Source organism: Phyllobates terribilis, unplaced genomic scaffold (genome assembly GCF_046119375.1).
Source record: "Phyllobates terribilis strain yellow unplaced genomic scaffold, ASM4611937v1 Scaffold_13__5_contigs__length_258822181, whole genome shotgun sequence".
Taxonomy (NCBI): domain Eukaryota; kingdom Metazoa; phylum Chordata; class Amphibia; order Anura; family Dendrobatidae; genus Phyllobates; species Phyllobates terribilis.
Genome location: NW_027362773.1, coordinates 102,106,304 through 102,130,855, shown reverse-complemented (window position 1 = coordinate 102,130,855; position 24,552 = coordinate 102,106,304). Strand labels below are relative to the sequence as shown.

At 45.5% G+C, this 24,552-nt stretch overlaps 1 protein-coding gene and 1 long non-coding RNA gene across 7 annotated transcripts in view; one reads left to right on the top strand and one right to left on the bottom strand.

The window, feature by feature from the left end:
* Window positions 1-2,262, top strand: part of RIPOR1 (RHO family interacting cell polarization regulator 1) — a 136,491-nt gene extending 134,229 nt beyond the window's left edge. For all 5 annotated transcript variants that reach the window (XM_073658312.1, XM_073658311.1, XM_073658309.1 and 2 more), the window contains exon 22: window positions 515-2,262. In XM_073658312.1, the coding sequence (XP_073514413.1) occupies window positions 515-612 (98 nt within the window). In that variant the 3' untranslated portion in view covers window positions 613-2,262. The remainder of the gene's footprint in view (window positions 1-514) is intronic.
* Window positions 1-24,552, bottom strand: part of LOC141173841 (uncharacterized) — a 92,079-nt gene that overhangs the window by 14,046 nt on the left and 53,481 nt on the right. The window lies entirely within an intron of this gene.

Here is a 24,552-nt window from a genome sequence, read left to right as displayed (position 1 = left end):
AGTAAAAATAACTAAATATAAATTTATGGGTCAGTGAAAGTAGTATACAATATCTCTCCGTATACCGTTTAGATACTGCAGTTTGTATTGATCGATTTACCTAACAGGTTGCATCAGAGACTTAAATGGTCACGGTTATAACAAACTTTGCATAGATCAAAGAAGCGTTGTAATGGATCTTATCAGAGAAATAGGTTTTGGTGTTTGTTGCTTAGCTTGAGCGACTTCTCAATCTGCCTCCAAAAACAGCTAGAATCCATCTTGCTCTGAATAAGTTGGACTTTCTGCTCACTGAAGTATCAGATTACAGCTCCTAAGGAGAGAGGGGGACACTCGGCACAGTAATAGACTGTCAGATTGTGCTGCAGCTTCTAGCAAGTGATTTGTCTCAATTCAGCTACCTTGTCCTCCGTGCTGCTTCTCACTACGCAGAAAAAGAAGTACAAGAGTCCATCTTGGATAACTAAAAATTAAATATTGTATATTCATATTTCACTTTTGCTTTCTTTCACAGGAGAGGATGGTAAAGTGGCTTGTCGGCATTTGGAGGAAACAATGGGAAGTCTGCCACGACTTTTTACACCTGGAGCGATGGCGAGCACGGCCTTCTGAAACCGACAAGGCACTACGTTTTTGGAGACTCGATACTAGGAGACAAGTGGCACATAAGAGGGAAATTTTCGAGATGTGAGCGAGCTACATGGCAGTATTACCAGGCATCTTTACCACGGACAGCTTTGTGGTGGATGCGGACGGAAAGCTTTATTAAAAATGAACTACCTCTGACAATTACAAATGTTTTATGAAGCCCGAGAGCAAGAGAACAAGTGGAGACCTGTAACGAGCATCAGTCGCTTCTTAATGTTCAGCTATACAGTCCATCATGGTGTGGGATGTCGCAATGTGCAATCCGAGAGCTTGCAGTTTGGAAAAGGCGTCTGCTCAGTGATGTTTAATTGTAGATTTTAATAGTGTATATGGTATTAATATTCAGTCTCATGTAAAAGATCTGCCGTGCATGTCCGCATTGCAGTCCACGTGTAAGTATCTTGCGGTATAAGTGGCCACTGATATTTTTGTAAGGAATGCCACTAGTCCATGTGCAATGGCCTTTGACACTGAATTCTTTATTTTTGTTTTTAATGAGAAATAACATAAGGAGAGAATGGCCTGATGGGAATATCCCTGTCCGTGATATTCAGGCGCTGTTTATATCAATAAATTTGGCTTTTTTTTTTTTTTAACAATAGGATAGGTCTTCATTACATTGTGAACGGACGGTGCCATTTTTTTTTTTTTTTGTCTAAAATTCTGCTATATCTTTATAAATAGGGGATATAAATCTGACACTCTGGATTGAATGCATATATATTGGTTAATTTTTCAGCAATTTCTTAACTCACCAGTTGTTTAGCCACTAATTAAAGGGAATCTGTTAGCAGGTTTTTGCTGTTTTAATCTAAGAGCAGCATGATGTAGGGGCAGAGACCCTGATTCCAGGGATGTCACTTATTAGGCTGTGTGGTGTAGTTTCAATACAATAAGTGGTTTATCAGCAGGAGATTATCACTGCAGGACTAAGTGTCATGTGCAAGCCAGTGAGGCTAATCTGTGTAACCACGCCCCCACAACTGATTGGTAGCTTTTTGACAGTGTACACAAGAAGCTGCCAATCAGGGGTGTGGGTGGGGTTATATAGAGCTCAGCATTCTGAGCGCTGCTAGATCTGCATCAGAGAAAACAGGGATTATATCCAAACTACACCAAGCAGCCCAGTAAGTGAAACATTGCTGAAATCAGGGTCTCTGCCCCTACATCATGCTGTTCTTAGATTACATAGCAAAACCCAGCTGACTAATTCCCTTTAAGTGCACTCTAAAGACAAACATATATAATTTGTTGCTACGGCTACCAGCTAATCAGAAATAATACAGCTCCGGATTCTGAATGGTGTTGGATAGTAAATGGAATTTGCACAACCATTCCGCTCAATACTCCCCATTGCTTACATTGCTCTTTCACTATTATATCGCTTTCACATGTGTAAAGGTTTTTTTTTTTTTGTATATCGTTTGCTTTATGACCAAAGCAAATACAGTGTGTCACTTTTACAGTTTTAATCCTAACCTAAAATTAAAAGAAAATCCTTACATGTGGTTTTCTTCTTGGATAATTCTGTGTATTTAATAAAAAAAATAAAAAAAAAACTTGTAAAGATGTTTCTCTGGGTGCAGCAAAACAATATAGTTTCTTATTTATAAATTGTATGTCTTAATGTTTTTTTTTTAAATTCTTAAAGGCATGCGTGATCTCTGCGGTCACTCACTGGTCTCGGTGGCTCTCGGGGTGTGAGTGGCGGCAGCGGTGATGTGTGCTGTAGAAGTGACTTTACCGCTGCAGCCTGTAAACCATCACCGGGAGCAGAGGCATCAGCATCTCTGATGCAGAGGAGGGAAAAGCCCTAGGCTGACATGACCCCTTAATAAAGCACTTAAAGGGTTACTCTCAACCTGTGTGCTCAGGGTGGGCACTCCTCCTTGAGTGACAGCCCTGGTTCAGTAGCTTCGTCCTATGGCTGAGGTTTCATTCAGACGTTGTACGGGTTCTGATAGTTTCTGCTTGCTACTATCTGTGGTTTTCACGAATAGAACAGGACCCATCTAAGTCTATTGAGCTATTCTCATATCTTTGGGTTGTGTTTTTTTTGTTTTGTTTTTGTGTCCCGAAAGGTGCAAACGCAATAATGAGTTTGGCGCTAAGTGTTTTGTTTTTAATAGTTTTCAATCTAAACTATATAAAAAGAAAACCTAAACTTTAGCTAGTGTCTAACTTTTTTTGTTTACAACACTGTTATATGCAGAGATAACATGGGAAGGAGGTGTATATGTGGTGACTATGGGGTTGAGGAGCCAAAATAATCTAAGATATACAGATTATTAGTAAAGATATATCTTTACTTCAGTTCATAATTTTACTATAAAACATTGAGCACAGTTTTAAATAGCCAGGTCCCTCAAGAAAAACAGCCTACATCCCAATCCATTGCTGGCTACGCCAGGCAGTCATTTTTTTTTTTTATTGAAATGTCTTAATGAATTAAACTTCTGCATCCCTTAAAATGAGAATTTAAAGGGAATCTGTCAGTAGGATCAATCCTCCTAAGCAGTCTATATGGGCGTGGAGGTCATAGCAAGCTGAATAAAATGACACCAATGGTTCCCGAGAAATCCGCAATTTTCTTGTATGCAAATGAGCATCAATTTGCCTCTAGAGATCTTTTCGGTTCATTTGCATATAAGAAAAACGTGTATTTCTCAGGAACCATGGTTTCATTTTCTTGACGACTTGGGAGGGTTGATCCTGACAGATGCCCTTTAAATATCTCACTAAGTCATTCACCACTTCAAGCATGTTTTAATACATTACTGAACCCAGCCACAGTTATGCTTTGCTCATGTCCCACCATTGGGAGGGAACTGGCAGAGCAGTAGGTGCTGATCACCCCCATCCCCCGATAGGACCCACATTTATCTCCGAGAACAGCCATGTTGTGGAGAGGTGGTCGGCTTTACCGTACAAATGCATGGGAGTTGTGACCACCTCTCCACTTACAGATATGGGTCCCACCAGGAAGACTCAAATCTATTTATGTATGGCATAATTGTATGATATGAGAATACCTCTTTATTAAGGAAAGCATATGTCAAACTTAATTTATACATGTCTAAATCCATAAATTAACACTTCCTGCTCTATAGAGATCACTTTTCCGTAGTGCTTTTATTCATCACATGCAGCGATTACAATTAAAGCATCAAAGCATCATCTACATATATAGGATTATACACTACTCAAAAAAATAAAGGGAACACTGAAATAACACATCCTAGATCTGAATGAATGAACTATTCTCATTTAATACTTTGTTCTGTACAAAGTTGAATGTGCTGACAACAAAATCACACAAAAATCATCAATGGAAATCAAATTTATTAACCAATGGAGGCCTGGATTTGGAGTCACCCCCAAAATTAAAGTGGAAAAACACACTACAGGCTGATCCAACTTTAATGTAATGTCCTTAAAACAAGTCAAAATGGGGCTCAGTATTGTGCGTGGCCTCCACGTGCCTGTATGACCTCCCTACAACGCCTGGGCATGATCCTGATGAGGTTGCGGATAGTCTCCTGTGGGATCTCCTCCCAGACCTGGACTAAAGCATCCGCCAACTCCTGGACAGTCTGTGGTGCAACGTGACGTTGGTGGATGGAGCGAGACATGATGTCCCAGATGTGCTCAATCGGATTCAGTTCTGGAGAACAGGCGGGCCAGTCCATAGCTTCAATGCCTTCATCTTCCAGGAACTGCTGACACACTCCAGCCACATGAGGTCTGGCATTGTCCTGCATTAGGAGGAACCCAGGGCCAACCACACCAGCATATGGTCTCACAAGGGGTCTGAGGATCTCATCTCTGTACCTAATGGCAGTCAGGCTACCTCTGGCGAGCACATGGAGGGCTGTGCGGCCCTCCAAAGAAATGCCACCCCACACCATTATTGACCCACTGCCAAACCGGTCATGGTGAAGGATGTTGCAGGCAGCCGATCGCTCTCCATGGTGTCTCGAGACTCGGTCACGTCTGTCACATGTGCTCAGTGTGAACCTGCTTTCATCTGTGAAGAGCAGAGGGCGCCAGTGGCGACTTTGCCAATCCTGGTGTTCTGTGGCAAATGCCAAGCGTCCTGCACGGTGTTTGGCTGTGAGCACAACCCCATCTGTGAACGTCGGGCCCTCATACCACCCTCATGGAGTCGGTTTCTAATCATTTGTGCAGACACATGCACATTTGTGGCCTGCTGGAGGTCATTTTGCAGGGCTCTGGCAGTGCTCCTCCTGTTCCTCCGTGCACAAAGGCGGAGGTAGCGGTCCTGCTGCTGGGTTGTTGCTCTCCTACAGCCCCCTCCACGTCTCCTGGTGTATTGGCCTGTCTCCTGGTAGCGCCTCCAGCCTCTGGACACTACGCTGACAGACACAGCAAACCTTCTTGCCACAGCTCGCATTGATGTGCCATCCTGGATGAGCTGCACTACCTGAGCAACTTCTGTGGGTTGTAGAGTCCGTCTCATGGTACCACGAGTGTAAAAGCACACCCAACATTCAAAAGTGACCAAAACATCAGCCAGAAAGCATTGGTACTGAGATGTGGTCAGTGGTCCCCACCTGCAGAACCGCTCCTTTATTGAGGGTGTCTTGATAATTGCCAATAATTTCCATCTATTGTCTATTCCATTTGCACAACAGCATGTGACATTGATTGTCAATCAGTGTTGCTTCCTAAGTGGACAGTTTGATTTACTTGGAGTTATATTCTGTTGTTTAAGTGTTCCCTTTATTTTTTTGAGCAGTGTACTATTCACAATAGGCGATTGTCAGAGCTCCCCTCCTCCCCCTCCCTGCAAAATGACCTCTGCACAGGTCAGAGCAAGAGATGGCAGCAGAAATTCAAGGCAATTGTCACACAGTGTTTTGCTGCAGATTTTTATGTAAATTTTCAGCTGCGTCTCGCAGTACCAGTAAAGTGTATGAGAAACCAGAATTCACTGATCCCACATGTTGCTTTTTTGTTTGTCTCGTATTTTGTTGCGTATTTTCACCCATAGGAAGTAATGGGTGATCAAAAATACGCACCAAAATAAGCGCGTTTTTGACGCAGCTAATCTCCTGCCAGGGAAAAGTTATCAGCAGATTTGATGCAGAAAAAACACAATGTGTGTGCACTTACCCTAATAAGGCTCAGGAGGTGGTGAAATGGCCAACTTCTTTTCTTTCTTTTACCAACATACTCTTTTGATTGGAAATGGTTGACCTCAATTTTTATAACATTACACCCTTGAAGTCACTGGTACTGGACTGTACATGGGCAGAAACTGCAATAACAAGTAACCGCACTCAATGATTTTTTTTTCCAGCTTCCATCTTTTTACAGACTTAGAACCGAGAAGTAAAACTTTTTATGAAACCAGGGATCCACGCCAAAATAATTTCGGATAACTTGAGAAAGCTAAAATGATACCAAAAGCAAGAAAGTTTTATTCTAGTCATAACAAATGTGGCATTTCCTGGCTATGGCAGCATGAAGATGTATCCGACTCCTCCTCTGTGTCCCGCTACTCTTCAGATCTATTCTGTCTCCTTTGCAACGTTAAGGATAAGTTCCCATGATGAGTTTTTGATAAGTTTTTAACTTTTCTGCGCAGAAAAACAGCATTGTACAATTCTGGTCCCCGCCCCCCCCTCCTCCATAAACTAATCACAGCAAAGCAAATTGGGCTTAAATCATTATATAATCAATATACCATATCTATAAAAAAAAAGATTGGTCTTATTGTCCAAACTCTACAGGCACTTAAAGCATATCTCCTGACAGTGATCAGTGCAGCCAAGGAAAAAGGGAGTAGAGTACATGACCATTAACTTATCCTGTCTCATCCAGCACCATGGACCACAATGCTGCCTCCACCATCAGCCCGCAGCTGATATCTGTAAGGCTACGTTCCCAGATGCAGATTTTCTGCACCCATTAATTAAAATAGGTCACTTGCATTTTTCAAAAATTACACCGCGTCAAAAACTCATTGTGGGAATGTAGCCTAATACTAGTCCAGCGCCCGTCCTGCATAAGTTACAGGCTATGTGATTTGCATAGAAGCCTCTTAAAAATCTACGTTAAGACCATCAGGGTAATCCATCTTGACTGCAGGATCTTTGGCACAATAACCAATAATGTCTGCAGAAATGCATGCTCATACGTGGCAGCCTTCTCATGATCAACATCTTAATCTTTATAACTCAGAAAATTGGTGCAACAAAGATTGAAGCCGAGCAGCCCAATTTTGCTCAGTCTAGACTAAAAAAAAATAAGCAGAATATGAACTAATTTGCAGAGAATCTTGTAAAAGCTATCAGGCTACCAAAGGGCAGGTAATAATTGCTCAGAGATCTCTCCAGATCCCCCATGAGCCAGGGATGCATGCTGCTTCTACTTCTGGTTGTCCTACGAGAATGCAACAGGTTATAGGTGGGGTCTCCCATTCCGGCGTCACCATGAAGGCCTCCAGAGCGTTCTTCAAGCTCTCTATCTTCCTTCCTGCCACCGCACCTACATCAGGATATTTCCCTGCGGCTCCCAGCATGCAACTAAAAACCTCTCAGACAGACTTACCCGTATTTCCTGACCACCGGATGCCTGATGCATTGAATTTTACTGAATAATCATTGGTTTTTTAGAAGCTAAAAAAACTGAACTACGGAGTGAAAAAAAACAAAAAAAAACGACCCCCGATGATTTACTGCAGGACATCATTCTAAAAACAGAAAAATGAGCTAAAAGGAAAATAAATATGATATAGGGCCGTAATTGCCACTGTTTTGATGTCTGCTGGTTGTATCTACTAGCAAATTACCAAGAGGGTAAATAGACCCAATTAAAGGGATGTATTAATTTATTTTTATTATGTTCTCTTTAAAAAGTGGTAAAATTTTAAAATTATAGTAGTGAACCTGTGTTTTTCTTCCTCTTAAATTAGACTTGTACATTTTAGAGTCCTATCCAGTTTGCTGGTAATCTATTTGCACTACAAGGTATATACTGTTCAACCTATACCATGGCTGCAGTCCATGGATTAATATAGCATCATTTTGATATCTAGCTTTCATAAAGTGCACAGATAGCTTTAGTGATAACCAAAATCAGCACATTAGCCACCTGAGGAAGCCTGTATAGGCGAAACTTTCAGCACATTAGCTACCTGAGGAAGCCTGTATAGGCGAAACTTGTTGGGGTGGCTATGTCTTGATTTTAGTTATCACTAAAGCTATCTGTGCACTTTATGAAAGAGAGTTATCCAAATGATGCTGTATTAATCCATGGACTGCAGCCATGGTATAGGTAGGACAGTGCTGATTATACCTTGTAGTGCAAATAGATTTACTGTCCTACCTATACCATGGCTGCAGCCCATGGATTAATACAGCATCATTTGGATAACTATGTTTCATAAAGCTAACTAAAATCAACACATAGCCACCCCAGCAAGTTTCGCCTATACAGGTTTTCTCGGGTGGCTAATGTGTAATTTTAGTTAGCTTTAGTGATATCTGCGCTTTATGACGCATAGATATCCAAATGATGATGTGTCAGTCCATGGGCTGCAGCCATGGTAGAGGTAGGACAGTAAATCTATTTGCACTACAATGTATAATCAGTAAAGTGGATAGGACTGTAAAACCTAGGAGTCCAATTTAACAGGAAAAAAAAACAAACACAGGTTCACTACTGTAATTTTAAAATTCTACCACTTTTTAAAGAGAACATAAGTCAATTTTTAATACATCCCTTTAATAGGGTCTATATACCCTCTGGGTAATATGGTAGTAGGAATTTTCATCCCAAAAGGGGTGTGTACACCCAGAAATTGATTTGCTGTTTGTAGCTGACGCGTTGCAGCTTCATGGACGTAGCTCAGAGGGGGAACGTCCGGCTGCTATTGGGCAGCGAGAAATAATGGGACGACTTCTCAAAAGTGTCTAAAAGAGAAACGGTCTTTATTGCTCTTAAAGACCAAAGTGCAGCTTTCATTTTACCAGAGAAGTTTACGCAATGATATCATAGCCGTTTGGTAGCCATGGGCTTCAGAGGTTTTCTTTTAGACCTTTTCATAAATGAAGCCCATTGTCTGCGGCAATATAACTACAGAAATCTGACTGTCGCTGCCTAGCCGTGCACAACACCCCCTACCTCCATGCACACCAGCCGCTTCCTCGTGCTCAATGCACTGTCGCTGTGTAAGCAAATGTTAGCAAAACTTACTGACTAGGTACTGCGGGCAGACAAGCCGGCATTGGAGCAGAGTACAGGTGCTTCTCAGTAAATTAGAATATCATCAAAATCTTAACTTATTTCAGTTCTTCGATACAAAAAGTGAAACTCCTATATTATATAGAGTCATTACAGACAGAGTGATCTATTTCATGTGATTATTTCTGTTAATGGTGATGATTATGTCTTACAGCCAATGAAAACACAAAAGTCATTATCTCAGTAAATTAGAATAATTTATAAAAACAGCTTAAAAACTGGAATTAGTCTTACCAGTAATTATGTTTCCAGGAGTCCATCCTGACGGCACCATCGAGGTCGTCCTTCCTATTCTTTACAGGAAAAGGAAATGCGAGAGGTTAAAAGCCCCTCCCCCGCCCTCTCCTCAGTGTTTTTTCAAGTACCCCACCTGGATGGATGCTAAATCTTGTTTATTTTAATTTTTATACATTTTAGGATATACATTGCAATATACCAAGAACCGAGGGTACTAACTGTGCCGTCAGGATGGACTCCTGGAAACATAATTACCGGTAAGACTAATTCCGGTTTTCCATTACATCCATCCTGATGGCACTATGGAGAATACCAAAGTATGGCAACTCTAGGGAGGGACCACAGCCTGTAAAACTTTTCGGCCGAACCCCAACTGATGACCTGAGACAACATCTAACTTATAATGTTTACAAAAGGTGCTTATATTAGACCATGTGGCTGCATTACAGATTTGCTCCACCGAAGCCCCTGCTCTATCTGCCCAAGAGGTGGAAACTGCTCTGGTGGAATGGGCCTTCAATTCCATAAGGGGAGATCTATTTTCTGAAATATAGGCCCCCGAGACAGTATAAGTAATCCATCTGGCTATGGTCTGCTTTGAGGCTTTCTTCTCCCCATATTGGAGAAATAGATTTTGGTCCGGTCTCCAACTTTTAGTCATCTGAAGGTAATTAATTAATGACTGTCTCACATCCAAGGAATGGAGAGACTGTTCCTTGGGGTTCCTAGGGTTTTGACAAAATGAGGGCAAAATTACTTGCTGATTAAGATTTTTGGTGGAGACAACCTTTGGTCTAAAGGCTGGGTTAAAGCTAGGCACTATAAGGTCATCTAAGATTCAAAGATAAGGATCCTGAATAGAGAGGGCCTGTATTTCCCCTATTCTCTTCGCCGAAGTTATTGCCACTAGAAAGGCCGTTTTGAGGGACAGATTTGAAATAGAAATATCTTCCGCTGGCTCATACGGGTGTTTACATAGAGCATTAAGGCCTAAATTTAGATCCCAGGGAGCAAATGATTTCCTAATTCTGGGTCTTAGCCTCTGATTGGCTTTTAGGAATCTGACAACCCACAGATGAGATGCTAGGGGGTAGTCAAAAAATACCGTTAGGGCCGAAACCTGAACCTTCAGCGTACTGAGTCTCAACCCCTTATTAAATCCCGCCTGAAGGAAATCTAATATTTTAGGAATATTGGGGCGGAAAGAATCTATTTCTGCATTGCCACTCTCAGTACAGAACCTTCTCCAAATTTTCATACAGATTGCAGAGGTGACTGGTTTTCTGCTTGCCTGCATCGTGGATATTACTTGGTCCGAGAGACCCCAAGCCTTCATGATCTCCCTTTCAGGATCCAGGCTGAAAGCTGGAGTCTCTTCAGATCGTGATGAAATACCGGGCCCTGGTTGAGGAGGTCCTCTCTTAAAGGCAGAAGAAAGGGTTCGTCCTGTGCCATCCTCTTCAGGAGGGAAAACCAACTCCTCTTCGGCCAATAGGGTACTATTAGGAGGACTTCTGCTTGGTCCTCCTGAATCTTCCGAAGAGTCTGTGATATTAATGCTATAGGGGGAAATGCATCGGCTGGACTCAGGCTCCAGCTGTGATTCAAGGCGTCCACGCCCTCTGGTCTGTCTGCTGGATTTAGGGAAAAGAACCTTCTGACCTTTGCATTTTTCCTCGTTGCAAAAAGGTCTATTTGGGGAAATCCCCAACGGACACACAACTGCCGGAACACCTCTTGTTTAGCTCCCATTCTGTTGGTAAGATCTTCTGTCTGCTTAGATAGTCTGCTGTTATATTTCTGGTTCCTGCTAGATGGACCGCCGAAATGGATCAGATCGTTATTTCCGCCCAGGAAAAAATCCTTGTGGCTACGTCCTGGAGCGTTGGGTGCCTTGGGCCCCCCTGGTGCCAGGAAGGAAACTGCAGTCATGTAGTCTGACAAGATCTTCACGTGCTGATTCCTTAACTGAGCTTGGGTGCGCTTCAGCGTCTCCCAGATCGCGCATAGCTCTCTGTAATTTGATGAGCATGCCTGGATTTCTGTTGGCCAAGAACCCTGAAGAAATTCTCCTTGTAGATGTGCTCCCCATCCTAACCTGCTTGCGTCAATAGTAATGGTGACACAAGAGGATGTTATCCACGGGATCCCTTTCTTCAGATATTCTGGTCTTAACCACCAAATTAGAGATCTCCTTACTCTTGGGGATAAGGAGATCTCTCTGTCTAAGGTTATCTGCCTTCTGTCCCAGGCGGATAGGACTGCTCTCTGGAGATCCCTTGAGTGGAACTGGCTCCAGCGGACACAGGGGATGCAAGATGTTAGGGTGCCCAGTACCCTCATAGCCATCCTGATGGAGTTCCGTCCTTTTAGAAATCCCTGTACTCTGTCCCTTACCGCCCTCTGCTTCTCTTCTGGCAAGACAGATATTCTTGCTTCGGAATCCAGAAGTACCCCCAAAAATATCTTCCTGGTTCCCGGCATCAAATTCGATTTTTCCAAGTTGATAATCCAGCATAGGTCCTGAAGAGTTGTGGCGGTTATGTTCAGGGGACTCCAAAGTTCTTCTTCTAACTTGGCTATTAGAAGAAAGTCGTCCAGATAGGGTACTATGGTGATGTCCTTTTTCTTCAGGAAGGCAACAACCTCCAAAATCAGCTTCGTGAAGACTCTTGGCGCTGACGCTAGGCCAAAAGGAAGGCACTGAAACTGAAAGTAGCAAGTTCTTCCCTGAACCCTTACTGCAAAATGGTGGAATTTTTGACAAAGGGGGTGAATGGGAACATGGTAATACGCATTCTTTAAGTCTATTGTACACATGAATGCATCTCTGTCTATTAACGGGATAGTTGTCTTTATCGACTCCATTCTGAAACGCTTGTACCTTATCCAGCGGTTCAGAGGTCTTAAATTTATTATCATGCGCGACTTTCCCGAGGGTTTCTTTATTGTAAACAATGTTGAATAATGCCCTCGACCTATCTCCTGTAGGGGAACCGGCACTATGACTCCCAAATCCATGAGGTCCTGAACCTCTGTCTGCATGGGACCATTTAAAGAATGGGAGTGGGGGTCTGTTAAACTGAATCTTTCGGGTGGCGGTTGAATAAATTCTAGGGAGTAACCCTGGGAAATTATTTTTAGAACTCATGGGTCCCGAGTTATCCCTGCCCAACTTCTGGCGAAGTAACTGAGACGCCCCCCCAGGTTCATGGCGTCATTGCCTTTTGGTCTCAGAACTGGAACCAAAAAGAGGGGCTCTACCTCTACCCCCTTTAGAGTAGCTCCATCTACAAATTTTTCCCTTCCCCCGAAACTCCTGTCTCTGGGGTGGGTGGGATTTCTGAAAGGGCTCAAATCTTTTAGATTTTTCCTCAGGGAATCCCTTTTTCTTATCGGAAGCCTTTTCCAAGATATGATCTAGGATAGGCCCGAATACCCTTAAACTTGAAAATGGGATGGCACATAATTTATTTTTAGATTGAACATCCCCCGACCACGTCTTCATCCAGATAGCCCTCGGGGCTGCATTAGACAAAGAGTTAAAAAAAATAGAATCAAAAGAAATTCTGGGCAACAAAATTCATTGTGGATCAAGACTCATATAATATATATCACCTACAAAGCACACATATAGAGTCATGAAAAGATCCAAACCATTAGTCATAATAGAAATAACCATAATTTTATTAAACACAAAACATACATGTGTAGCACCCCGAGGGCTCGGCTGCTACAGGGGTATTGCACCTCAGTCCAGAGGTGTGATATTCCACTCCCGGGTAAGGATGGAGTGTGGACCAGGGCTCAGTTAGCTGCATGCACCACACACACCCCATTTCCGAGGGACAGCTCAACGGTGCTCCCACTAGACAGAAGTGCAGGCACGACCGACTATGTCCCTGGCTGGAGTGGGGAGGGGGTGGAATACCTAGTGGTGTAGGAGCAGATAGGGGTAGGTCTCTGGGCATAGGTAGGAGCCCATTGGTTGCTAGTCACCTGGGCTCGGGTGTCAGAAGGAGGTATATAAGGTGGGCACCATCTTAGAACAAGGTTCAGTCCAGTCCAGCCAGTTCAGTGGAGACAGTCTGAGGAGAAGACGGGAAGCAGAGCCCCTGCATGGGCTCTGCTCTGCAGGCAGGCCTTGTCAGGAGGCTGGAGCCTGAGAGAGAGAGAGAGAAGAAGGAAGAGAAAGGAAAGTAGGAAAGGAACTGGAACAGAGGAGAAAGGAAGCAAGGAACACAGAGAAAGGCCCAGAGACACGAAGGCAGAAGGAACCCCATATGCCCAGGAGATACAGGGTGAAGGGTTGGCAGAGCAGGGTACCGGAACCCAAATTGGTGGAGGCGACTAATCCTCAGCCAAAACCGGAGGTTGTGACCACATCTTGGTGCGACTCCTCACTACATCCACCAGAAAGGCATACCACATAGGGTCAGGGAAACCGGAGAGAGGTTTCGCCAACAGAAGGCCCGAGGAACCTGGACAAAGGTGGGTCACTGGTGGGGACGGCCAGTAGAAAGGAAGAGAGGGGAGCTCTGAACCACACTCTGGAATTGCCTGGGAGTTGGTCGAGCCCCTTGCCTGGTGAACGCAGCACGGCTCAGGCGGTCCCTCATGTGCACAAGTGACCAGAATAACAACCGTGAGTAAAGCTTTGAAAACTGCAACTGCACGTCTCTGTGATTCCTCGCCGCACCGGCACCATTGGGACTGGGACGCTCACACCATCACCACCATCATCCACATTAGCTGCCCTGAGGCAATACTTCTCCCGTGGGGAGTCATCCCATACTGAGCTGTGCAAACAACATCAGCCTCAGCGGTCGGCAGCGCAGCGGCGGTCCCCACTGACCGCAATCCACGGGTGGCGTAGTCGGACACTTATTACAATACAAATAGACTGCCACTGGTTTGACCACCCTGGGCACGGACCGGGTCACCGCCACACGGAGACTACAACCCCCAGCATTCTACGACAGGCCCGATTCCGGGTTCCCCTGCACAACACAGGCCCAGGGGGCGCGTCACATGCATATCAATAAAAGAGCTTTACTCATTAGCGACAGCACAAGAGAAAAATTCCTCGTCAATAATAAGACATAGGTCCAGATATAGGCTCACATTCAATGCGATGCAAATTACATAAGGGAAAGGGGACACAGATCAAGATCTATATACGCATGACTTCATTCCAGGATCTCAGATGGAGTCCAAACGCTCCCGTATGGAGTTGAACATCAACCTATATGTGTAAAAAAGTCACAGCATTGGAACTCCACCCATGATCCGGGGAGCGAGTGCCCCAATCGCAAATCCCACCTTAGAAAACCATGCATATAGCTAATGTGGTCCCAGTGAGTCATCATGATATCGCCATGTCAGCATATAATTACCTTCCCTATGTATTGCACCGCTCGGTTCTGTGCCCTTACGCACGTTTCTGTGCTCACAGCACCTTCTTCAAGGGGAGTAACCTAATGGAACTGGTGTTACCCGCTTCCTTTTTAACTGCAGTCTGCAGCTGTACCTAATAATTAAAGATACGGACATACCTGCGTGTACGCTCTAATACAGAAGCCACCTCAGGCCCGGCATCCGGGAAATCGCGGCAACGCGCACAGGTCAGCAGGTGCACTTCCCCCGACTCTTGTGTGCGCGCATCACGTGAACACCGGAGACCGAGCCGCAGCACATATGCGTCAGAGCGCACGCGCGCAACCGGCACCATTCAATGAAATCCCTGAACCGACCTATCGTGGACACACAGGTATTTAACCTGTTAACATCCAATGATAGCCATGACAAATTGCAATACATCATAAGTACATATAAAAAATAGATGATGAAAAAAGGAGTCAAACATGGAGTTCAGATGAGTGGAGTGCAGGCACAAGTGTAGGTTATAAAGAATAATATGAAAAAGCCATAAATAATATAAACACAAGTGTCACTGGCTATGTGTCCTGCACCCCACTCATCATCGCACACCACTATTGCACATATTCCCAAAATATTACATTAACCACAGGGATCAGTAAATCGGACCCAGGTCCACATCGAGTCCCCATAGACGAAAGCCAAAGTGCAGTCTATATAGTGTATGGGAGACTCCACATGTTCATGGGTCCATACATTTCAAAGAACCATATCACAAATCAATCCTATTAATGCATTGATCATGGCACCCTCATTGTCCTTTTCATTTCAATTCGTCATTGTAATTATATCAAAAGAGGATCCATTGTTCAAAGAATAAAAATATATAGATCAGAGAGTTCATTCCTACGAAATATGATTAGGATCCATTCCAAAACAATATATGGCTTCATGCAGATATCTGTCACGTAAAAAATGTCCACATGTGACACAAACAAAGGGTAGGTCAGGGATCATCAAATATAACTGTCATTCAGATAGAAGATACAGAATTCTAACAAATAAAGAAAAAGACACACCAATTAAAATCAATGAACATAAAAACAAGTGGAGAGGGATTATACTAAATAAAGGAGGACAAACTAAGTTCTTAATTTAGTCCCTTTGGTGTTACTGTATCGAGTGTAACGATCCAACGACACTCCATTTGGGCAAGGACAGTGTAAAACAATTTAAAATAACCCACCATATTTCGTGCAGCACCGCATATGTAATATATTATGCTACATGTGCTTGTAATTTAATCTATGTAGGCCTCACATCTCGGGAGTTGAGGATCCAAACGAGGGAGCATGTAAGGGACATTTTGGCAGCTAAAGAGGTTTTGGACCCGATGGGCCTTAAGACAATACTGAGACATTTCAAATCCATACATGGCTGTGATCCATCCTCGTTCAAAGTCCGAGGCATAGAAAGAGTTCGCTGTGGCATCAGGGGAGGTGATTTGAAACGCCTCCTTGCCCAAATGGAGTGTCGTTGGATAGTTACACTCGATACAGTAACACCAAAGGGACTAAATTAAGAACTTAGTTTCTCCTCCTTTATTTAGTATAATCCCTCTCCACTTGTTTTTATGTTCATTGATTTTAATTGGTGTGTCTTTTTCTTTATTTGTTAGAATTCTGTATCTTCTATCTTAATGACAGTTATATTTGATGATCCCTGACCTACCCTTCGTTTGTGTCACATGTGAACATTTTTTACGTGACAGATATCTGCATGAAGCCATATATTGTTTTGGAATGGATCCTAATCATATTTCGTAGGAATGAACTCTCTGATCTATATATTTTTATTCTTTGAACAATGGATCCTCTTATGATATAATTACAATGACTAATTGAAATGAAAAGGACAATGAGGGTGCCATGATCAATGCATTAATAGGATTGATTTGTGATTGTAGTATCGGCGTCTCTGCCCCCTGATAGGCACGACGCCGTCCCACTTACCGCCGCGCTCCCTGCCCGGCGTCCTCTGGCGCTCCTGCCTCTGTTGCTGCCGGCACGCGCAGCTTCCCGGGCACTCTGCTTAGGGCGCGCTCCCTCCCTCTTAAAGGGGCCGCGCGCGCCGTCCTAAGGAGTCCCCGGCCAATGGCCGGAGGACCTCTCACATAAAAGGCACCTCCTCCAAAATGGAGGTGCCCGTGCAAGGTTGTAGCTTTGTGTGTTATACTCTGCTTCAGCCCTCAGGTCCCGCTGCTAGCCTGACTACAAGTCCAGTCCGCCAGCCTGACTACAAGTCCGGTCCGCCAGCTTGTCTACTCTCCAGCCCGCCAGTCTGTCTACAGTCCAGTCCGCCAGTCTGTCTATGGGCTCTGCCCGCCTGCTTACCTGGAAGCACCTGCCCGTTACCTGCCGTGCCTGCCAGCCCGCTTACCTAGAAGCACCTGCCTGTTACCTGCCGTGCCTACCAGCCAGCCTACCTGGAGGCTCCTGCTTGTTACCTGCCGAGTCTGCCAGTCCGTCTGCCCAGATCACCCGTCAGTCGGTCTGCCGTGCTCATCTGCTGTACCGGTCAGTCCCTGCCTTCTGACCCGTGGGAGTCACCGGTTCTCATACAAGGTCGGTCCCAGAGTAGCACCTGGTCCCTCTGCTCGGTCCTTCCCTGGTCACGGAGTCGATTGAGCCGCCGTACGACCTAGGTCGGTCCGAGTTGATACCTAGTTACGCCCCGAGTTGATACCTAGTTACGCCCCTCTGGTCCCTCCTTGCACCACAGCACAGAGGTTCCACCACCCGGATCCGTAACAGTGATATGGTTCTTTGAAATGTATGGACCCATGAACATGTGGAGTCTCCCATACACTATATAGACTGCACTTTGGCTTTCATCTATGGGGACTTGATGTGGACCAAGGTCCGATTTAGTGATCCCTGTGGTTAATGTAATATTTTGGGAATATGTGCAATAGTGGTGTGCGATGATGAGTGGGGTGCAGGACACATAGCCAGTGACACTTGAATTTATATTATTCATGGCTTTTTCATATTATTCTTTATAACCTACACTTGTGCCTGCACTCCACTCATCTGAGCTCCATGTTTGACTCCTCATCATTTATTTTTTATATGTACTTATGATGTATTGCAATTTGTCATGGCTATCATTGGATGTTAACAGGTTAAATACCTGTGTGTCCACGATGGGTCGGTTCAGGGATTTCATTGAATGGTGCCGGTTGCGCGCGTGCGCTCTGACGCATATGTGCTGCGGCTCGGTCTCCGGTGTTCACGTGATGCGCGCACACAAGGGTCGGGGGAAGTGCACCTGCTGACCTGTGCGCGTTGCCGCGATTTCCCGGATGCCGGGCCTGAGGTGGCTTCTGTGTTAGAGCGTACGCACAGGTATGTCCGTATCTTTAATTATTAGGTACAGCTGCAGACTGCAATTAAAAAGGAAGCGGGTAACACCAGTTCCATTAGGTTACTCCCCTTGAAGAAGGTGCTGTGAGCACAGAAACGTGCGTAGGGGCACAGAACCGAGCGGTGCAATACATAGGGAAGGTAATTATATGCTGACATGGCGATATCATGATGACTCACTGGGACCACATTAGCTATATGCATGGTTTTCTAAGGTGGGATTTGTGATTGGGGCACTCGCTCCCCGGATCATGGGTGGAGTTCCAATGCTGTGACTTTTTTACACATATAGGTTGATGTTCAACCCCATATGGGAGCGTTTGGACTCCATCTGAAATCCTGGAATGAAGTCATGAGTATATAGATCTTGATCTGTGTCCCCTTTCCCTTATGTAATTTGCATCGCATTGAATGTGAGCCTATATCTGGACCTATGTCTTATTATTGACGAGGAATTTTTCTTTTGTGCTGTCGCTAATGAGTACAGCTCTTCTATTGATATGCATGTATGTTTTGTGTTTAATAAAATTACAGTTATTTCTATTATGACTAATGGTTTGGATCTTTTCATGACTCTATATGTGTGCTTTGTAGGTGATATATTAGACAAAGAGTTGTTGTGGGCCGCGAACCTGACTGACTCGGCGGAAGCATCCGCCATAAACCCCGTGGCCAATTTTAACAATGGTAGAGAATCTATTATGTCCTCCCTAGGAGTCTTATTTCTGATATGATCCTCCAGTTGGTCGATCCACAGACACATGGATCTCGCTACTGAAGTGGCAGCTATGTTTGCCTTCATAGTTACCACCGACGCTTCCCAGGCTCTTTTGAGTAGCCCGTCCGCCTTCCGATCCATCGGGTCTTTAAGACTTGATGAATCCTCAAAGGGAATGGACGTCTTCTTGGCTACCTTAGCCACCGTAACATCAATTTTTGAAACCTCGTCCCAGGTCCTGATGTCCTCTGGTTCAAAGGGGAGTCGGAGCCTGAAATCTCGGGGCACCACCAGCCTTTTTTCTGCTTCTTCCCACTCTTCCAGGATCATCTGTTGGATATGGTGGTTTACAGGAAAGACTCTATGTCTCTGAACCCACAATCCGCCAAACATCTCGTCCTGTACCGACTGATTCTTCTGGGTTTCTTCAACCTGCATGGTACTTCTTACAGCCTTCAGGAGTTTATCCGTATATTCTGACAAAAATAAGTATCTTTTCCCTATCTCTGGGGTATCTGACACCACCTCCCCTTCTTCCTCTGGATCCGAGGAAGGGGCCAGAACATCATCTTCAGAACTTGCTTCCATCTCCCACCTGGGTCGTTTGGCACGGGGATCCGGCTGAGTTGTAGGAGCGGGAATTAAGCTGGCAACTGAAGCCTGCACCTCCTCTCTAATCATGGATCTCATCTCGGTTAGAAGGGTAGATCTTTCTTCCCTAACGATCTTTGAGGTGCAGGTTGTCACCAAGCTTATTACATATGGCACATCTCCTAGGCTTCCCTGATCCTTTCTCCTTGGATGGGGTAGGTGTTGCCATGTCCTAATATCAATATAGGTGTATTAGTACCTATACTCATACTCCCCCTTCCCCTCATATGCTGTGCTTTACTCACAGATAAAGGGGACTGCTCCTTTGGGACCTCAGACCTAGCTGTATCCGCCATGGTGCAGCTTTCTGGGATTTTTTCCTCCCTTTACGGACCCCAGGTAGCTTTTATCCTACCTTGGTTCTCATGTCTCCAAACCGCCTTGCGTTCCACCCTGGAACGCACGCTGGGACCGGAAGAGGATGGTCCGTGCTCCCAGGTGACGTCACCAGAAGTGCGCCTAACTTCCGCCGGCCACTCTGTGCATATGAGCGGCGTCCCTGGCCGGCGCGAGCCGAGAGCCCCCACTCCGGGGGAAGCGGCTCGAGACCCCAGGAGCTCTTCCGTTCGACTGGGACATGGCTGAGTTACCCCCCTTGGGGGGTGGTGTCGGCCACCGGGCTTCTTCACAGGGGAAGGAGAGGCCGGAACCCCCCGATCCTCCTGGGTCCAAGTGACTTTTCTTCTTTCTTCCTGTGATCTCCTCTCACACACCTGTACTTTACAGGGACAGGAAAAACACTGAGGAGAGGGTGGTGGGAGGGGCTTTTAACCTCTCGCATTTCCTGTCCCCGTAAATAATAGGAAGGACGACCTCCATAGTGCCATCAGGATGGACGTAATGGAAAAATGATTTTAAAATCCGAAATGTTGGCCTACTGAAATTTATGTTCAGTAAATGCCCTCAATACTTGGTCGGGGCTCCTTTTGCATCAATGACTGCATCAATGTGGCATGGAGGTGAGCAGCCTGTGGGACTGCTGAGGTGTTATGGAAGCCCAGGTGCTTTGATAGCAGCCTTCAGCTCGTCTGCATTGTTGGGTCTGGTGTCTCTCATCTTCCTCTTTCCAATACCCCATAGATTCTCTATAGGGTTAAGGTCAGGCGAGTTTGCTGCTAATCAAGCACAGTGATACTGTTGTGTGTAAACCAGGTATTTGTACTTTTGGCAGTGTGGACAGGGGCCAAGTCCTGCTGGAGAATGACATTTCCATCTCCAAAAAGCTTGTCGGCAGAGGGAAGTGTAGCGCCCCGAGGGTAATGTAGCGCCCCGAGGGTTCGGCCGCTACAGGGGTATTGCACCTCTGCCAGAGGTGTGATATTCCACTCCCAGGTAAGGATGGAGTATGGACCAGGGCTCAGTTAGCTGCATACAGCACACACACCCCATTTCCGAGGGACAGCTCAACGGTGCTCCCACTAGACAGAAGTGCAGGCACGACCGACTATGTCCTTGACTGGAGTGGGGAGGGGGGTGGAACACCCAGTGCTGTAGGGGCAGATAGGGGTTGGTTCCTGAGCGTAGGTAGGAGCCCATTGGTTGCTGGTCACCTGGGCTCATGGTCAGAGGGAGGTATAAAAGGTGGGCACCATCTTAGGACAGTCAGTCAGTTCGGTTCAGTCTGTGCAGAGAGAGGAGAAGACAGGGAGCAGAGGCTCTGTAGGAGCTCTGCTCAGAGGCAGGCCTAGAGAAAAGGCCGGAGCCTGAGAGGAGAAAGAGAAGTGGGCCTGGAGAAGAGGCCAAGGGAAGGAGGAGAAGACAGAACAGAAAAGGAGAAGAAGAGACAGAGGAACAGAAGGGCTCAGGAACAAGAAGGTGGAAGGGACCCTAAGAACCCACGAGAATCCAGGGTGCAGGGTCAGGCAGATTAAGGGTACCGGATCCCAAGTTGGTGGAGGAGAAACAACCCTCAGCCAAAGACCGGAGGCTGTGACCATTTATTGGTGCAGAACCTCATCAAACCTGCTAGGAAGGCACCATATAGGACAGCGGAGAATGGGGCCCACGTTTACCCGCACAAGTCCGTGGCAGCTGGACAAAAGTGGGTCACTGGTGAGGCAGGCCAGAGAAAGGATTGAAGGGGGTCCTGTGCCATGCTCCTGAACTGCCTGGGGGTTGACCGAGCCCCTCACCTGGTGGACACTGCACGGCTTGGGTGGTCACTAGTTGCGCAGAAGTGACCCGGAGCACCTGAACTGTGAGTAAAAGACATTGGACTGCAGTACGCTGTCTGTGTGCTCTTTCGCTCCTCCAGCACTAACGGTTCTGGGACTCCCACCACCATCACTCCCACCATCCACTACACTGCCCTGGGGCCGCACTCTTCCCGTGGGGAGTCACACCATCCCAGCTGCATACATCATCGGCCCCAGCGGTCTGCCCTGCAGCGGCGGTTCCTAATAACCGCAATCCACGGGTGGCGTAGTCGGACATTATCTAAAACATCTAAAAGGCTGCCACTGGTCTGACCACCCTGAGCCACGGGACCGGGTCGCCACTACTACCCCCATCGTCTTCCTATCGCCCGGTTCCGAGTGCCCCACGGCCCAGGGGGCGAGTCAGAAGCATGAAGTGTTATAAAATGTCCTGGTAAACGGCTGCGCTGACTTTGGTCTTGATAAAACACAGTGGACCTACACCAGCAGATGACATGGCTCCCCAAACCATCACTGATTGTGGAAACTTCACACTAGACCTCCAGCAGCTTGGATTGTGGCCTCTCCACTCTTCCTCCAGACTCTGGGACCTTGTGGAGTGTATTGATGACTGCCTTCTGGACATCTGTCAAGTCAGCAGTCTTCCCATGATTGTGGAGCCTACTGAAACAGACTAAGGGACCTTTTGAAACGCTTCGGAAGCCTTTGCAGGTGTTTTTTGTTAATTACTCTAGTTTACTGAGATAATGACTTTTGTGTTTTCATTGGCTGTAAGCCATAATCATCAACATTAACAGAAATAAACACTTGAAATAGATCACTTTGTTTGTAATTGCTATATAATTTAGGAGTTTCACTTTTTTTGTATTGAAGAACTGAAATAAATTAACTTTTTGATGATATTCTAATTTAGTGAGATTCACCTGTATTTGTGAGTAGGGAAGATAGCAGCAGTCAGGGTGAAGGGATGAATGCTATGTACTAAGCAGAGGCAGTATTCACAGTATACCAACATTTCCAGTTGTAGAAAGTATGTCACTCAGGGAAGCTGGGACCACTAGGCTGCAATATTAGGCCATGTTCATACATCATGTTTTTTCAGCGTTTTCAGCTGCCTTTTGCAGTACCAGCAAAGTCTATGAGAAATCAGAATTTTTTGTTTGTTTGTTCCGTATTTTGTGCCTTGCATGTTTTTTTTTTGGAAAATCGAGCATGTCACTCCTTTCAGCGTTATTTTCACCCATAGGAAGTAATGGGTGGTGAAAAAAACGCTGAAAAAAAGCACCAAAATTAGCATCAGCGTTGTTTCAGCTTTTTTGATGGCAAAATGGAACTTTATGGTACGTGCATAAATAGAGACAGAAGGACAGTGAAAAAAAACGCACCAAAGCTGGAAGAAAAATACTGAACAAAATTCCCCTGAAAATAAAGTTTTGCTGCAGATTTGTGACGCAAAAAAAAACATGATGTGTGAACATAGCCTTAGGATGCTTTCACGTTGTGTTCTGTGTCCCCGTCGGGGCATACTTCCCAAATTCCCCGCAAAAAGGGGTCTGGACATATGCTCGGACAGGGGCCATAGACTGCAATGGTGACGACAGAGCGAGCGGGAGTTCTGCCGTGCACTTTTTTCGGGAGTGGACGCCCACAGGAGGCAGACACTCAGGCATAGGCTTCTGCGACTGAGTGTCTTCCCCGACGGGGACACAGAACGCAATGTGAAAGCACCCTTACACAGATCAGCAGGGGTTAGAAGCGCACTTACGAAACCTAAATCTTAATCTTCACACATCCAATAGGACACAGGTTCTCACTAAATGTACAAACAAGCTTCCTACTAAAAGTAGAAAATCCTGCCCGGGAAATATGGCTTCTTAGGAGTAAATTCATATTCTTGGGATGAAAAAGTAAAGTACAGGACATCTGTAGAATAGAACAAGATAGGCATCGTAAGGATTTCATAAGCCACAAATAGTCCGAACAGTATGGTCTGGATGTATTACACTTCGCTATCATTCAGACGGCCTTTTTTTCGGTTAGTGCTATGGCAATGTTGGTTAATGTGTAAGTGCATACGAAGGATAATAGTGCAGCATGCTGTAAACTTGTCTGGCTTATGGATCAGAATAGTGCATCTTAGTATAATGTCACCTATTTTGGGCCCCTTCCTGATATAATGTCTCTCATCCTGGTATAATATCCCCTATCCTGACCACTTTCCTGGTATGTCCCTGATCCTGGCCCCTTCCAGTAATCATTTCCAGATCCTGAGTCCTTTCCTGGTATAATGTCCCCCCCATCATGAGACCTTTGCAGTAATGTTCCCCATTCCATTCCAACATTAAAAAGAAACAGATTCTTCTAACCTTCCTCGGATCCCACAAGGCGTAGCGTCCTCTTCTATAGCCAGCGCAGGATCTGCCAGCTTGCCTGGCATAGTGCATGACGTCACGGCCATACGCTGCCCATGACTGGCATGCTGACAGCAGCTGCTGGCCTCTGATTGGATAGGGGCGCGTACTGCAGTGCAGAGAGCCGGCTTGTCTCTGCGCTGCAATACATTTCAGCTGAATGTTAATCCTGGGATGTACATCCAGCTGAATTAGGCACTGGTGTCGGTGGGCCCCCCTTCTGCACAGGCCTGGTCGCACTCTCCGGGACCGTGATCCTTACGCCCCTGCAGACAACCCTTTACAAAGTAAAATAATAGCAGCTATACTCCCCTCCGGTGCTGACACTGTCTCTCTTGGGGCTTGCATGACATTGCTCACCCCAGGAGTCAGTCCGCAGCTCCTCAGAGGGCACAGTCCTAAAGCTAAGAACTTCTGGCCAAAGTCCCCTCCACTTATCAGCAGGTGCAAGACATCCTGCCTATTTAAAGGGTTATTCTCGACATTGAAAGTTATCATCGTTTCACAGGATAAGTGATAAAATTATGATCTCGATAAGAGACGGGATGAAGCCGTGACCAATCATCCACACAATCGCTCAATTCATTCTCTGTGGAACTGCTGGAATTGGCAAAAGTACAGCACTCGATATCATTGTGGCAGACCCCAGAGAATAA